The sequence below is a fragment of the Cydia fagiglandana genome, chromosome 26 (genome assembly GCF_963556715.1).
Source record: "Cydia fagiglandana chromosome 26, ilCydFagi1.1, whole genome shotgun sequence".
NCBI classification, from domain to species: domain Eukaryota; kingdom Metazoa; phylum Arthropoda; class Insecta; order Lepidoptera; family Tortricidae; genus Cydia; species Cydia fagiglandana.
Window position 1 is genome coordinate 7,880,406 of NC_085957.1, and position 17,030 is coordinate 7,897,435.

General features: G+C 37.5%; 1 protein-coding gene across 1 annotated transcript in view; it reads right to left on the reverse strand.

Annotated features, from left to right (window-relative positions):
- The window catches only part of LOC134677466 (oxysterol-binding protein-related protein 8), a 117,520-nt gene that overhangs the window by 83,866 nt on the left and 16,624 nt on the right, over positions 1-17,030 (reverse strand). Inside the window, exons 2-5 of the mRNA XM_063535947.1 lie at positions 7,320-8,036; positions 6,623-6,689; positions 5,881-5,990; positions 2,058-2,231 (exon numbers count right to left, since the gene is read on the reverse strand). Of these exons, the coding sequence (XP_063392017.1) occupies positions 2,058-2,231; positions 5,881-5,990; positions 6,623-6,689; positions 7,320-7,439 (471 nt within the window). The 5' untranslated portion in view covers positions 7,440-8,036. The remainder of the gene's footprint in view (positions 1-2,057; positions 2,232-5,880; positions 5,991-6,622; positions 6,690-7,319; positions 8,037-17,030) is intronic.

Below are 17,030 nucleotides of genomic sequence, written 5' to 3' on the forward strand. Positions count from 1 at the left end.
CTAATCAAATATGAACCGCGGACTCTCAGCGGCCAGTACGTACAGCAAGAAGGTTATTAGCGGATTAATGTCGCTGATTGGTAGTTATTGACGTTATATGCATTTCATCTACACTTAGCTGTGTACATTTGTGTAATAGAGATGACTATTATTCCGTTTACCAGCTTCGATTACAGGCTCTGTAAACGTATCGTCTTATTTAAATGTAGGCGTAATTGTGTATGTGTGCTAATTTGTGCCGAGAATTTGAATGTCAATGTTCCCAAAGGCGGTTTCCTTGTATATGCCTTCACTGGTAGAGTCATATAGAGACAGATTCTAACACATAGTGTTTCATATCGTAGTGTGTATATATACAGTGGAACCTCTATAGCACGAATCTGATGAGGATCGCACAAAAATATCGTGTTTACAAGTTTTCTAGAGGGTATGGACTTAGAGAGGTTCTTATAGGTTTTTATTTGTCTTGAAGAGGTTTGTAGTTACAGAGGTAAAATGAATGAGAACTTCGTATTAGAGAGGTAATAGGTACATGCGCATAAAGTACACGGTATTATTATTTTCTTCGAGTTACAGAGGTTTGTTAATAAATAATTTCGAGATATACACGGAACCGAATAATTTTAACCACGCATTTCTGAGGTCAAAAGAAGGAAAAAATGTAATATGAGTTTAGGTCAATTTTTTTTTCGTAAAACCTACTTTTTGCAAAGTGTTATTAGTCACTTTTTGACATCTATCAATAAGGATATAAATTTAGACTACGTCCCATAGCAGCAACATCACCATCAAAAAGGCCTTTTACACTATATATTACACTCGTCTATTCTTTCGTGATATAGAGGTCAAATTTCAGTATTCGCGTTATGGAGGTTACATTTGTACTGGATAGGCGCGGAGGGAGTGGTTGGTTACTTCGTCTTAGTAAGGTTAAATATTTAAAATGAATGTATTTTCGAGTTTTGGTGATTTTGGGCTCTGAAGGGGAGGGCATTTTATTTCGATTTATCGAGGTTCGAGTTAGCGAGGTTCCGCTGTTTTATATAAATAGAGTGCAGTAACGCAGTCGCAGCCCGTTTTTTCTCTCTCCTAAGGTGTTGTCTCTGGGCCTTATTTATTTACTATAATAAATGCTTACCTTCAGCCAATCAGCGAGCACTACAACGGAAGGGTCCTCTATAGAGTGCAGTAACGCAGTCGCAGCCCGTTTTTTCTCTCTCCTATAGTCTTGTCTCTGGGCCTTATTTATTTACTATAATAAATGCTTACCTTCAGCCAATCAGCGAGCACTACAACGGAAGGGTCCTCTATAGAGTGCAGTAACGCAGTCGCAGCCCGTTTTTTCTCCCTCCTATAGTGTTTTCTCTGGGCCTTATAACTTTGTTTACAATAATAAATTCTTACCTTCAGCCAATCAGCGAGCACTACAACGGAAGGGTCCTCTATAGAGTGCAGTAACGCAGTCGCAGCATGTTTTTTCTCCCTCTTATAGTGTTGTCTCTGGGCCTTATTTATTTACTATAATAAATTCTTACCTTCAGCCAATCAGCGAGCACTACAACGGAAGGGTCCTCTATAGAGTGCAGTAACGCAGTCGCAGCCCGTTTTTTCTCTCCTATAGTGTTGTCTCTGGGCCTTATTTATTTACTATAATAACTTCTTACCTTCAGCCAACCAGCGAGCACTACAACGGAAGGGTCCTCTATAGAGTGCAGTAACGCAGTCGCAGCACGTTTTTTCTCCCTCCTATAGTGTTGTCTCTGGGCCTTATTTATTTACTATAATTAATTCTTACCTTCAGCCAATCAGCGAGCACTACAACGGAAGGGTCCTCTATAGAGTGCAGTAACGCAGTCGCGGCCCGTTTTTTCTCTCTCCTATAGTGTTGTCTCTGGGCCTTATTTATTTACTATAATAAATGCTTACCTTCAGCCAATCAGCGAGCACTACAACGGAAGGGTCCTCTATAGAGTGCAGTAACGCAGTCGCAGCCCGTTTTTTCTCCCTCCTATAGTGTTGTCTCTGGGCCTTATTTATTTACAATAATAAATGCTTACCTTCAGCCAATCAGCGAGCACCACAACGGAAGGGTCCTCTATAGAGTGCAGTAACGCAGTTGCAGCCCGTTTTTTCTCTCTCCTATAGTGTTGTCTCTGGGCCTTATAACTTTCTTTGCGGGATAACGCTGTGGACGGCGTACGCGATATGCCGCCAACCGCTGTTTCTGACGACTGCAAAGTGAATTAATTTTTATAATATCACTTACAACAAAAACTAAGTACTACATAAAAGTTTAAAACGCCATTGACATCATTTATGGTCATAGTACGTCACAAAAAAATTATAATGAGCCTAACACGGAGAGTACAGAGACGCAGTCAAAACAATACCAGTGGGGAGACACTCCTCATTTCGGTCGAACTCGGCTCCGTTCGGCTCAGCATTGCTCCGAGCAATTATTAGAGTTGACACAACTTTACGTCCGTTTGCGTGCACGACCACAGATAAAATAATTACTTGAATTTTGACAACCCTAAATAGTCGAAAGGGATATCATGATTCGACCCTGAACCGCTATCAAACTTCGGTTTCGTAGGAAGTGTCCTTTCTGTACGGTAGTACTATTTATTCTGTGCTTATGATTTGAACAGTTTCAAATCTTGCCTCTAAAATCATGTATGATCATTGTGCCAAGACAATGAGCTATACGGTTGGAATACCCTCTAGCTGCCCATACGGCCAAGCAAAATGAAATTTTATTTTGTCAACACAAAGTTCAAATTAGAATGGAACAGGAGACCTTTTTATAGGTCTCTGGGCGGCTAGAGGTTATAGATTTTCATAAAGAGCTCCGTTAAATAATTTAGACACTAAAGGTGTGCCAATAACAGAAATGTGCCCAATTCACAAAGTTTTTAATGGGAATCGTTTTCAAGGTTTTCAACGGTTGTCCCCAAGTAACAATTTGTGGTACTATAGCAGTCGATAGAACGTTTCCTAAATACCACTTAAGGTCCTATAAAAGACCTATGAAGGTTGTATAAAGCCAAAATGGCGCATCTTTAGTGCCATTCAGTGATATAGTAGACCTGTAGCAGTGTCAGTCGTGACGTTTTAGGTCTATAAAAGTGATATAATGCATGATTCTTGTTCTAATTTGTTGTCAGAAACGCCATTATAGTGTCAATTTATACTATAGTAGCATTTGAGATTCCATTATAGTGCTTGTTTTATACTATAGTAGTATTTGAAATTCTATTATAGTGCTTTTTTATACTATTGTAGAATTTATAGTTCCTTTACTACGCAATTTGCTATCAAGTTTTCCATCAACTGTTGTGAGTGGTTTTGTTGTGTGTTTACTTCACAAAAACGGTAAGTACTAAGTAAAATGGTGACAAGTAAAGACTATATTAATATGCGTCATTTAGATGTCGAATAATTCGGTCCTTAGCGCAAAAAGTATATGGGACGGAAGTTTTACCGTTAGAATAGTATTAGGTTAATGAGGAATTTTAAATGCCCCCTCGATTTATTTATGATTTTAATAAAATAATTTAATAAAATATTATGATATTCACCATATTTACTACTATACAGCCAAGAAGTAAATCCGACGCTTTTATAGGCTAACTATAGAACTTACGACGAAATATTCACCGCCATCATGATTAAAATTAGGGTTCCAAAAGAATTTTGCTGTGACCCAGTTACACCAACAAACTCTTTAGAAAGACGTAGGATTTTTTTTAAATTAAGATGTAGTTATTACTGTTGTTTTCTTTTTCAGTGTTATTGGTAAAAAAAATGTGCTAATAATGGATGGCGATAAATATCAAAACCGTCACGATTATATGCTTGTATTAAACCATTGATGATAAATCTGAACTACAATCACTAATATCACTGGGGTCTTTTTTTATCAATTCATTAATATAAAAATATTTTGTACGGAACCACATTATGTGGCTTAGGCCTGAACTTATATAAGCAAGATATAAGTAGCCATTACAGATCAAATTTATCATTTACAAGTAGTCGGTTTCTACCTTTATGTATCTAACTCGGTTTATAAAAGACATAAAAACTCAGCTATAACGTTGTTGTCTTTTAAAAGAAAAAAGAAAAACCACTATACAACAGTTTTGTGATATAAAAGAGTCATTGTGACGTTTACAGCGATGAGATATAATAGGGATTTAAAAACTACGAATGCGATTTTTAATGCTATAAAAATATGTCCCAAAAACGCTACTACAGAGCACAAGAGTTGTATAATAGTGTTCATATGACTACTAAAGTATTATGTACTATAACAGTGATCTCTAAAGCCACTATATCCTGAAATCGTTGTATAGATGGGTTTTTGTCACTGTTAAAACACAAAACTATAGCGGCTAGCAGGGAATCTTAATAGCGCAAACTACTAAAGTATTATGTACTATAGCAGTGATATCTAAAGCCACTATATCCTAAAATCGTTGTATAGTTGGGTTTTTGTCACTGTTAAAACACAAAACTATAGCGGCTTGCAGGGAACCTTAATAGCGCAAACTACTAAAGTATTATGTACTATAGCAGTGATCTCTAAAGTCACTATATCCTAAAATTGTTGTACAGTTGGATTTTCGTCACTGTTAAAACACAAAACTATAGCGGCTTCCAGGGAACCTTAATAGCGCAAACTACTAAAGTATTATGTACTATAGCAGTGATCTTTAAAGCTACTATATCCTAAAATCGTTGTATAGTTGGGTTTTTGTCACTGTTAAAACACAAAACTATAGCGGCTTGCAGGAAACCTTAATAGCGCAAACTACAAAGTATTATGTACTATAGCAGTGATCTCTAAAGCCACTATATCCTAAAATCGTAGTATAGTTGGGTTTTTGTCACTGTTAAAACACAGAACTATAGCGGCTTGCAGGGAACTTTAATAGAGCAAACTACTAAAGTATTATGTACTATAGCAGTGATCTCTAAAGCCACTATATCCTAAAATCGTTGTATAGTTGGGTTTTTGTCACTGTTAAAACACAAAACTATAGTGGCTTGCAGAGGACCCTTAATAGTGCAAATTTGTTGCATAAAAGTGATTCCAAAGACTATTATACAGTAATATTGCTCTATAGTGGTTATATTTGAACCTGTCATAGTACACGCCTATAACGGCTCTATAAAATGATGATGTAAACCTTTACATCAATTGTTTATAGAATATATTAGCTGTATAAGCCTATAGAGCAAAAAGGTGTTGCCAAACGCTTTTATACAACAGGTGGTCACCTCTGGAACCTTAATACGACGTCTATACAAGCTTTTAGCGATAAAAACTAAAATTATAGGACTAAAATGTTACTTGGGTCAGAACTGTACTACATTCAGTAGTAGTAGTAGTAGTAACCACTTTATTGCACAAAACAAGTACATAGCACAGAGAGAATATTATAGTAAATGTATACAAAGGCGAACTTATCCCGTTAAGGGATCTCTTCCAGCTAACTTTTAAGTAACTGAGAGATACATATGAAATGCTAGTCAAACTAAGATAAAATGTACTGTAAATGTATGTTCGGTTTATGGCTCCTCTACGCGATGGGCCAACGCCGGCCACTCCAAGAGACGCATTTATGCGTTAGAGGGAGCAAGTGATATTGCTATCTCATTCTACCGCATGGCTGAGGGCATATTGCATGCATGCATATTGCGCCTCAGAATTTTCTCGCGGGCTACCGTTGGCACGGAGGGGGGGGGGGGTGTATCTGGTTGCTGCTATTAGGGCTGAACACCTGGAGCCTGGCTCCCGCGGGCCGGGGTTTGGAGAGCCCTGGTGTAGAGGAGCCATTAGGGTTTTAATTTGAATGCATTCGATCGGTGTACCTTATCGGACGAGGTCCCGTCGGGCGGGTGGTGGCGGTCACCCGACGCGGGGGTGGCGGGGGAGTGCGCCGCGCCGGGGGAGCGCGGGGGCGGGGTTAGCGTTGGCTCGCCTGGAAATCACAATGTTATACTTAATATGCGGTTGTCAATAAAGCATGGATATACACCGTGTTTTTATTGAATTCCGTTAACTTCGGGGTATGGTTAAGTACGTTTAAGAGAACTAAATGGCATAGTTATTTACAAACAAAAATTTTTTTTGCTTGTTTTGAAGAAAAAGGTTAAATTTAAAAAGTAATTAAATGTAGCATATAGCGTTGTTGTAACACGGGCATTACATTTAACTCAACCAAACAATTGAAATCTGTGCCATATCAATGTCATTTCGAACATCGATCGACCGAAATTGTACTTAAGTTTAGTAGCAAATGCATGAATTCATTCTAAACACTAATCAATATGTAAACCGGCCCTAAGGCAAGTGTACACGCTTGTAGAGGCCTTATAGGAAAAAAATAAATTATTAATTATCTCCGTAATGGAGTTAATTAGAATATCGGTGTCTTTGAGAAAGTTACTTGATTTAAGCTCAAGAATGCATCTCTGAAATTAACGGAAATAAAAAAAAAAACACGGTGTATATTCAAGATGAAATCAACATTATCAACAACCGACAATGTGGTACCCTTTGGTAGAAAACGTCACAAATGATGAATATCACTAAATTATGATGATTACTAACCGTATGTGGGTGGAGTGATGGGGGCTGGCGCCGGCAATATCACGTTCAGCGACGGGTTATTCGGCTTCTGAAATATTACAATATAAAAATGAAACAGACAGCCGTATTCGACCAATGAGATACGTCAAATACTAGATATTGAAACGATATGGATTAGATATGTCAGTGTCAAACAAGTGTCAAAAGTGACGTATTTGTTTGAAGAAACGTCAATTTTGACACTTGTTTGACACTGACATATCTAATCCATATCTTTTCTAGATCTATTAACTGACGTATCTAAAAGTTGGAATCGGGCCGATTGTCAAGTGGCGGGAAAGAGGCCTTTGCCCAGCAGTGGGACATACTTAAGGGGGCTGATTACCAGCTCGCCGGACGATATCTACCTGTCAGTTATACGCAAAATTTGACAGTTCCGAACAACTGACAGGCTGGTATCATCCGGCGGACTGGAAATCTGCTGTGGGCCCCTTAGATCGTGTAAGGCGTGTGGACGCTCGAAGCGGAGCATTTGGCGGGGCGTGCAGCGTGGCGTCGGGCTCACAAGTGATTTGAGCAGCGTGCACTAAGGCCGCTCCTATACGTTTGCATTTGTTTATCATGCACGCCGCACGCCCCGCCCTGCTGCACGCCCAACTCAAGTGTCCACTCTGGCCTTACACTAAGAGTTTAGAGATAGGAGTCAGAAGTTACTTACCTTCGCGATGTAATTTGGCGTGGACGTCTGAAATGGCGGGTATTCCGGCGGCCGCAACGCAGGCGAAGAGGGGGTGGTGGCAGAGGGGGAGGAAGGCTCGAGGGCTGGGGAGGAACTCATCGTAAGGTCAGCACATCACGGTTAGTGCTGGTAATTAGGGACCGTGGTAATTAGTTTGTAACTAGGAATTAGGCGTGGTAATTATGTTGTAACCAGGAATTGGGTCGTGGTAATTATGTTGTAACTAGGAATTAGGTCGTGGTAATTAGGTTGTAACTAGAAATTACAGTAGTAATTAGGTAAGTGGAAAAAAGGTGGTATTTTATTTTACGTATATAATGTGATGGAATATAGAAGTGGTAATTAGATATAAATAATTACTGCAAAGATTTTTATTTTATTTTACGTAGATTCGGACTAGAATATAGCTTAAGTTTTTTTTAATTATAATACAAACATGTAACTTTTTTTAATACATGAAGGGACCATAAATTACAGCGTATTTATATCTGTTAGTGGCACTTTCGGAAAATTCTATAAAATATAGAAAATATATTTATTCACTTAAATTTACTATTGCAACTGTCATAAGAAGTTTCTATGTAAATATATCGTTTGCCTTTTATATGGAATGGTAATGATGGCGTTTTAATTACATTATAATGGAATGATAGGGAAGATTATGATCACAGGGTATTAGGGATAAGGTTCATTGTCCTGTAACAAACAAATATAATTTCAATAAACTGAAATAGATGTCATATATGCTGCCCTCTTAAGGGGCACTTGCACCATCCGACTAACCTGGGGTTAAGTAACCAGTTAATCCAGGAGTTACCACGGTCACCAGTACAATTTGACACTGGGCACAGAATAAATAATAGTACTAGGTACCAGTGGCGGCGCATCAAACATATCCATAGGCAAGCCGGGGCTAATCATATTTCCTTTACAACTCTGCTCAAACGTCCAAAAACAGGCAAGCCGGTGGGAATCGGCTTTTATGGACGCGCCGCCACTGCTAGGTACAGAAGACTCACGCTCTAACAGAACGCGTCTGTTACGATCAGGACAGATATGGCCGCTAGGTGGCGACAGCGCCACGCGCGGCTTATGGCAAACCCCAAAATTGGGGTCGAACGGATGTACTCTTAGCTACCTGTAGCAAAGCGGCGCAATCGCGGAGTGAGACACGCCTGCACTGGGTTAACGGTTAAACGGGTTAACCCCGGGTTAGTGGGACGGTGGCCCTAAGCCGAATAGCGCTATCTCAAAAGCAAATGATTTAGAAAATGGAATTCTCAGTAATAGAAATCAAGTATAAGTTAGCAATGAATTTTCTTTTGAGAGAGCGCTATTTGGCTTAGCAGGGGAGTAGATATTTAAAAAAACGGCCAAGTGAGAGTCCGACTCGCGCACTAAAGGTTTCGTACCATTACGCAAAAAAAGGCAAACTAAATCACATTTGTTGTATGGGAGACCCACTTAAATATTTTTTTTGTTTTTAATGTTAACATCAACAAAAATACATTATCTGTGAAAATTTCACACTCTAGCTATCACGGTTCATCAGTTAAAGCCTGGTAATAGACAGACGGACGGACAGCGGAGTCTTAGTAATAGGGTCCCGTTTTTACCCTTTGGGTATGGAACCCTAAATAAGTTTTTGGCATTAAAAATATTTTTGGTACAAGCTTTTATCGCTGACTGTACTTTTCTTTCCACAGGCAACTAATGCTCATCGAGACAATTTTAAAAACCCCAAACACAATTAGGTTTCGTTGTTTTATCCTATGGCCACCTCCGGTCTCCATCATCAGATCAGCTCGATGACACCATAATATTGCATTGTCACCCGACTTACGTATGTATGCAAAATTTCACCTCAATCGGTAACCGGGAAGTGGATCAAATTTAACTTGCAAGATTTGATTACAGACAACGGTCAGGTGAAGTGAAACTAAATAAAAGCTTGTAAAAAGACCAACGATAGAAGACCTCTGGTATAACCCCACATGTTATATTTAATTATTTAAACCCTTCTTGTTAGGTGAGAGTTATTTCGAATATTTTCCTTAAATTATGTGTTATTACTGTTATTAGTTATTAAATAATTTTCCTGCTACGTTGTTTAATCACAGATAAAACTGTGTAATAAATAACTAGAAGGCCATCAGAGCAAGTTTCCACACAATTAAAGCATTCTTAACTGTTGTAAAAAATTCCCATTTTTAACCGATTTCAAAAGTTCTCAGTTGGACTTAGATCGAATCGGACTTTGATCAAAATTACCAGCACCTTATTTATAGTTCGTTTTTTTTAGCATTAGAAAGAACTTGCAAGAAGGTAAGCGATCTTGACATGTCTTTTAATTGCAAAACGCTTTTTAAAAATCAAAAACAATAGTTAGTAGTAGTAGTTTAGTTAGTAAGTAATAACTTATGATAGCAGAACAATATAAATGATCGTATTCGATTCTAGATTGTTACATATTTGCCGTAACTTATTTTTAAAATGCGTTTTTCAATTAAAAGACACGTCAAGATTGTTTACCTTATTTCTAATGCTAAAAAAATGAATTATAAATAAAATTATGTTCAGTTCTCTTTGAATACCTCGGCCGTTTAACTACTTCTGTTGCGGCCTGTGATACAGTCACCTGCAATAATATGACACTCTTCGAACGCCGCAAAAATATGTGACACGTTCTTATGGCTTTACAAATAAGATCGTATCAGATATTTTTGCAGCCTTCGTTGTATAACATGTTATTGCAGGTGACTGTACTAAAATTACTAAAAACTACATTACTTGCGTTAACTATACCTACTTACAATTAAAAGCAACACTAACGAATCACTTTGGTATCGTCTTGGGTCGTCCCATTGGTTTTTCGTCAAGTTCTTAAATTAGTCCTATTCTGCTTTCGTCACACATTCTACATTCGTCACAATCGTCGGTGGCTTTCAATGTAGAATGAGTGACGAAAGCAGAATAGGGCTAATTTAAGAACTTGACGAAAAACGAATGGGACGACCCAAGACGATACCATCACTTTGTATAGAATATCTATAAAATGTGACCCATTTTTGTGGCTCTTCAGTGTATAATGCCGTGTGTTCGATAAGTATAAAATTATTGTATTTTACCTTATTTATTATTAAAATTTAAGAGGGAAAACTACATAAGTATTGGAAAATGATTAGCAATTATACTATTAGAATGGGAATAAGGAAATGGTAGCACAAAATACATTTTTTTTTCACAACAGGATACCTATATTCTAATACCTTTAAGCGAGCTAATCGGTATTCGGTTGGGACTCGCCAGGGGGCGCTTATTTTTGTCAGAAGATTTTCCAATAAGTTGTTTTTTTTTTGTTTTCCGTTAATTTCAAGGGTGCATTCCTGAGCTTAAATCAAGTAACTTTCTCAAAGACTATTCTAATTAACTCTATTTCGGAGATAATCAATAATTTATTTTTTCCCTATAAGACCTCTACATGCGTGTACACTTGCCTTAGGGCCGGTTTGCATATTGTTTAGTGTTTAGAATGAGTTCATACATTTGCTACTAAACTTAAGTACAATCTCCGTCGATCGATGTTCGATATGACATTGATATATCAGACATTTCGATTGTTTGGTTGAGTTAAATGTAATGCCGGTGTTACAACAATGCTATATGCGACATTTAATTACTTTTTAAACTTATTAAAAAAAACGCAAAAAAAAATTTTTTTTTTAATTATCTTATCCATTTAGTTCTCTTAAACGTACTTAATTAACCATACCCCGAAGTTAACGGAATTCAATAAAAACACGGTGTATAGGTGTAGGTAGGTGTTCGCAGTTCACACAGAGTGATGGCAGGTGGACTAAAATGTTAACAGAATGGTGGCCGCTTTCAAATGAAAGAAGCGCCTGGCGTCCGTTCGCTCGTTGGGTGGACGACATCCGGAAAATTGCGGGTCACTTCTGGATGAGATTAGCTCAGGACCGGGACAAGCGTACTAGAAGAGAGCCCTATGCTCAGCAGGAGGCGATAAAGGGCTGATATGATAATGAGGTGTTTACAAATATTTGAACAGTCTCTGTTATCAAGACGTAAGTGCATGTTCAGATAGTTTTGAGCACCTTGGCCGCTCCCATGCATCTGATGGCGATTGTACACATATAATGTAAACAATGAGTCATTTAATAATGCCTTATCACCGGAAACATGATACCGCCATATTTCTTTATCGTACAATTGAGCGAAAGATAATGTGACACATATTTAATTTAGTGAAAGCTGTGATATATCTAACTAGCGACCGAGGGATGTTGCGAATATTCGCATCCGCATCCGCGGAAGATCCGCATTATTTTCAACATCCGCATCCGCATAAAATCTATGCGGAGCATCCGCATGATGCGGATGTCGACCAAGTCGGTAACAGGAACGTATTAGCGGCAAGGCAAGGCTAGTTTTTTAAATAAAAATGCAAAAAATGTATATTTGATGATTTTTAAGTACCAAATCTTGACATCCGCATCCGCGGTATGAGGCTTTCAATATCCGCATCCGCACCCGTGGATGTCATAAAATCTGCATCCGCAACATCCCTGCTAACGACCTATCCCGGCTTGGCATGGGTCATCGAATTATACTTATAAACCTTCCGCAAGAATCACTCTAATGATAGGTGAAAACCGCATTAAAATCCGTTCAGTAGTTTTTGAGTTTATCGCGAACATACAGACAGACGCGGCGGGGGACTTTGTTTTATAAGGTGTAGTGAAAGGTTGCAAACAAATCTATAAAGGCAGGTTTTATTTATTTGAAGATATTACGGATTCAAAATCAGTAAATAAATAGGTTTATGACAAAAATTTCATTTTTGGTACAAGCTTTTATCGCTGACTGTACTTTTCTTACTACAGACAACTAATACTCATCGAGACAATTCTAAAAACCCCAAACACAATTAGGTTTCGTTGTTTTATCACAGAGTTCCTATAGCCACCTCCGTTCTCCATCATCAGATCAGCTCCATGACACCATAATAAATTAATAATATTGCATTATCACCCGACTTACGTATGTATGCAAAATTTCAGCCGAACACGCAGACTTAGCGAGACCAATCTCTCGCAGCTTCAGTTCTAACTACGAAGCGAGCATCGCCGAGCGAGTACCGCTGAGCTAGTTTTATCTTATCTCGGCGACAAACCTGTAGAGCGAGTGTTCTCGCCGGCTGTAGTGCCATGCCTTATGGGAAACGGTCGCAGAGATAGTTCAGAGCCGGAAACCGCTACCAACTTTTAGTATGTTGTTGGGCATGGCATTGGGTCTCCAAAACTGCCGGGAGACGGCGGCGCCGGCCATCTACTTCAGCGGAATGACGTCATCAAAATTACTCCCGCTTCGTTGCGAATATTGCATTCTGCACCCAAACTATGCATAGCCCATACACGTGTGGGGTATTAAATGAAAGCCAATTAAATAAACTCAGAATCAGAATCAGAATCAGAAATTTATTTGTATAACATAGGTAATAAATACAGGTGGTACTTTTTATACATTTCGATCACTATGTTTATCCACAAATGCGGATGTACAAATTTAATGTAATGCCTAACCTAAATAATAACATGCTGCGTGCATACTTTGACATTAATAATATTCTTACAAATATCACAATCAAACTTGCAAACAATACAAAATATTAGTTATTGAAAAAAAATTATCTATATCGTGTGATGTCATGAGGTCCTAACATATACAATTTATATAAAATGAAAATACGAGTACTTATACTATTAAAGAAATGATATTACAGTAAAATGTGAGAAATAATTAAATATGGGGAAGGAATTCCATTTACAATATCAGTTATCTATGTGTTTAGGAAATCATTGATTGAGTAATAACATTTACGAATTAGTAATTCTGTCAGCTTTTTTTTGAAATATTTTGTATCTAGCTTTAGAATGTCACTTGGTATCTTGTTATAGATAATAGGAGCCATTTTAAGAATGTTTTTATTGAACAGGGCTGTATTTCCTTTTGGCGCTCGTAACTTATGCTCATATTGTGTTCTGACTGGCAGCCTGCGCCCTTGAGATGCGAGTACAAATAGTTGAGGGTTACTTTTTACAAATAGAGCTATTTCTAGGATGTAAATCGAAGGAAAAGTTAAGAGCTTTAAATATTTGAAACCGGGAACACAACTTTCCCTGTATTTCAAGTTAAGTATTGCACGAATGCATTTTTTTTTGCGCTATAAAAATATGTTCTGTATAACTAGAAACTGTAAACTTTATTTTATTTATACAAAGTGTACCAAAATATGCAACAGTTTAAGAGAAATTTACAAATAAATAAAAATTACGTAAAAAAATATTCGATTATTTGGGTTTTACAACCAAACCAAAAGTCGGACGATAAAGCAATGTACTACAACATTAAAGATGACGTCTCAAGCCATACACTGATATCAATAAAATCAAAATTGGACCAAATATGTTGAAATTATGCATCAAAATGTAGATATTTGCCCATACAAATGCATAAAAGTTAAAAAAATCCAAATTGGTCATTTTCAGGATAATCCGCATAAGCTTCTAGTATGTTATTAGCAATATGACCTGGATTCTAAAACTGCCGGGAGACCATCTCTGTTGTTCCTCAGTTACAAATAATGACGTCATATAAATAATTACTGTGGAATTTCGCAAAATGTAAATTATAGCTATACCACGAGTCTCACATACACATGTGTTACATGTAATGAAAGGTTATTAAATGTATTATTATTCATCTAAACATTGTTTGTAAAAAAAATGTACGGTTTCAGAGCTAGAAACAACGAAATACCACTTTTTATAGAAAAAGTAGATATGTATCAACTTTATAGCTAAACTAAAATCGTCAAAAAAAATTTGCGTATAATATTTGAAAAACCAGTTATTTAACTATATATCACGATTTAAATTTTACATTTCCGACAAAAACTATGGAAGTTCTGGAAAAAAAACTAAAGCGCCCCAACAATTCTACCTTAATGCGCTCATATTATGCAAAGAATAGTTCTAATTATCGAGTATTAAATGGATGAACATTACATAAAATACATGAAAACGACATTTTCGATTGGAACCATAATTAAAAAAATAATAATTTACTAGATAAGTAAGTAAAATACTGTTTCTTTAAGTACCTAATCTCCTCCTTTCAAAGTCGGTTAAAATGTAGCTTTTGTGACCTGGGCTACAAAGACAAATAAATTGACACCTAATTTATCAAAATCAGTTCAGTACTTTCATGCAAACGGTACCTACACATGCACGCATAGATAGCAAATTCTGCCGTAGTCGGACAAAAAATTAAAATTCAATAATTAGACCTTTACTATTATGGCCTGGCGTGGCTTGGCATCTAACGTTGAAACCCTCAGGCCGTAGATGTTAGCAGACCAGAGTAGCTAGGGTTCTAAGTGACAAAAAAAGGTCGAACCTTTTTTTTCTTGATTAAAGCATGAAACTTGGCACAGTTGTTCCTTATATCAAACCAAGCCGATTTCGATCGGTAGCCCGAAGGAGCCCCCCCTCTGGGGCCGGAGAGGGGGGGGGGGGGGGTCAAAGTACCGCTCGCCCGGCTTCATTCTTAAAATTCTAACAGGCCCCGTTTAGCTAATAGGTCATATTTGGTATCAATTTCGGATAAATCAATAACGTAGAATTCATTTCTGGTATAAAAAATTAGCAATTTGTAGAAAAAAATAAAAAAAAACTCAAAATATCTAATTTTTCAAGTTTAATTTTTGTTTCTTATTTATTGTCAGAATTAAACTGCCTGGTTTTTCTACATTGAAAAAATATGATGATAAAGCCTATTTAATGCAGATTTTAAAAACATAACTTTTACATATCTTCATTAAGAGGAAATTGCATAAAAAAAAACTTATATCGTCTCGCGCCGGTGAATATCTTTTTACCGACATCGGAATCGATATAGACAACATCCGAAGTACACACTCTGGAGACCGATTAAAAGTATTGTTTATTGTTGTAGATAGATAAAGATAGAAAAGCGTACAAATATTTTCTTATGTGTCGTTCAGTGAAAAAAGGGACCTTGGAAAAAATTATCACAGAGCCTCGCGTTTGTATAGAAGCATACTCGTAGGTATTTAGTTAGTGCCAACCACTCCATGGACTCCATGGTCGCTATTCTCAATAGGGGATATTACTGCAATGTTCTGCCGCCAAAGTGCAGCACTACCGACTCTAGTAAATTCATAAACTAACTTATACATACTGTACCTTAAACTGTTTTTTGACAAGTTTTCACAGACAATAAAATATGACATTGATGCATCAAGGCGGTTTGTTAACCAGGGCCTATCGGTAAAAGCGAAAATCGAAATTAAGTTATCTGCCTCTTTATCGAATATGCAAGAGTGATAGAGGGATTAGACAACGAAACTTCGATTTTCTTGTTTCGCGGCAGACCCCCAGATTGTTAGTGATTGACAGATAGTGGTAGTGGCGCTACCTACGCAGAGTTTTGCGTAATATTCCCTATTAATAAGAAGTAAACTATAAGTATTATTTAATCTGCTTACTTATTACATTATACCACACTTTAATGTTGCGTCTTGTGTATTAATGCAATTCCTTCCCCCGACACATGAATGGATACATTTCATAATTCACGTATATATGTCAGTTTCAACCATATTCTGGCCACAGCAGGGTTGTCAGAACAGTTTGGAAACAGTCATCTGCTCCTTGCTTCCATTCCCAAGAAGACGGACTGAGCAAGTTTGACGACGAACTAATGTCTGATCCCAAACATCAACCACACGGTACACTGCGCGTAATGAGGCATTTATACGGCTCCCTTTTGAACAGGTATAACATTATACAACTCTTCATTTCAATATCCCGGTGTAACTTGTCTTCTTCAATATTGCACTTATTACCGAACATATAATATCTCATTTTAGTATTTTAGGGGAATGCTTTTAGCCACCGCTATTGCTCCATCTTGTAAGAGCTTGGATCCTTGTAGTAGCATGGCTGAACTCTGAACAGACCGCGTAGCCAACCTGCCAATCGCTAACGCTCCGTAGCGATCGAAACGCAACTGTCACTGTCGCACTTATACAGAAGAGTGACAGAGAGACATTAAGCTTTTCGTTGTCGAAGCGATAGCGATTGTAACCTTGGCTAGCGGCCCAGGTTCCATGTTTCGAACTCACTTTTTCTACCCTTTCAGCTGAATGCTCGAAACAGGGGTAAGACTTCAACTCTTTTAGGGTAAATAAAAGAGTTTATTTAAGTAGCTTACAGAATAGATAATTTTATTGGCTTAAAAATAGAATTCCCTAGCCTATTGTGGATGCAATGGAGTGACATGTGATATAATTGAGTTTTCCACTGTGTCAACGTGAGCCCACAAATCCTGTAGTTGGGGAAATATTCGTACGCATGAATCTAGTCTAGCTGCTATAACTACATCGTCTATGTCTACTGTGCTTATCAATACCTTGCAATGACTGTTTTACAGCATCTGCAACTAGGGCCATCATATGAAATGAATCGGACTCTTCATGGTTCTTGGAGTATTCGGAATCTCACGAGGAACATTACTTATAACATGTTTCTCTACACAATTTCGCGATGGCATAAATAAGGACTTATAACTCTTCGAAGTTTTGTC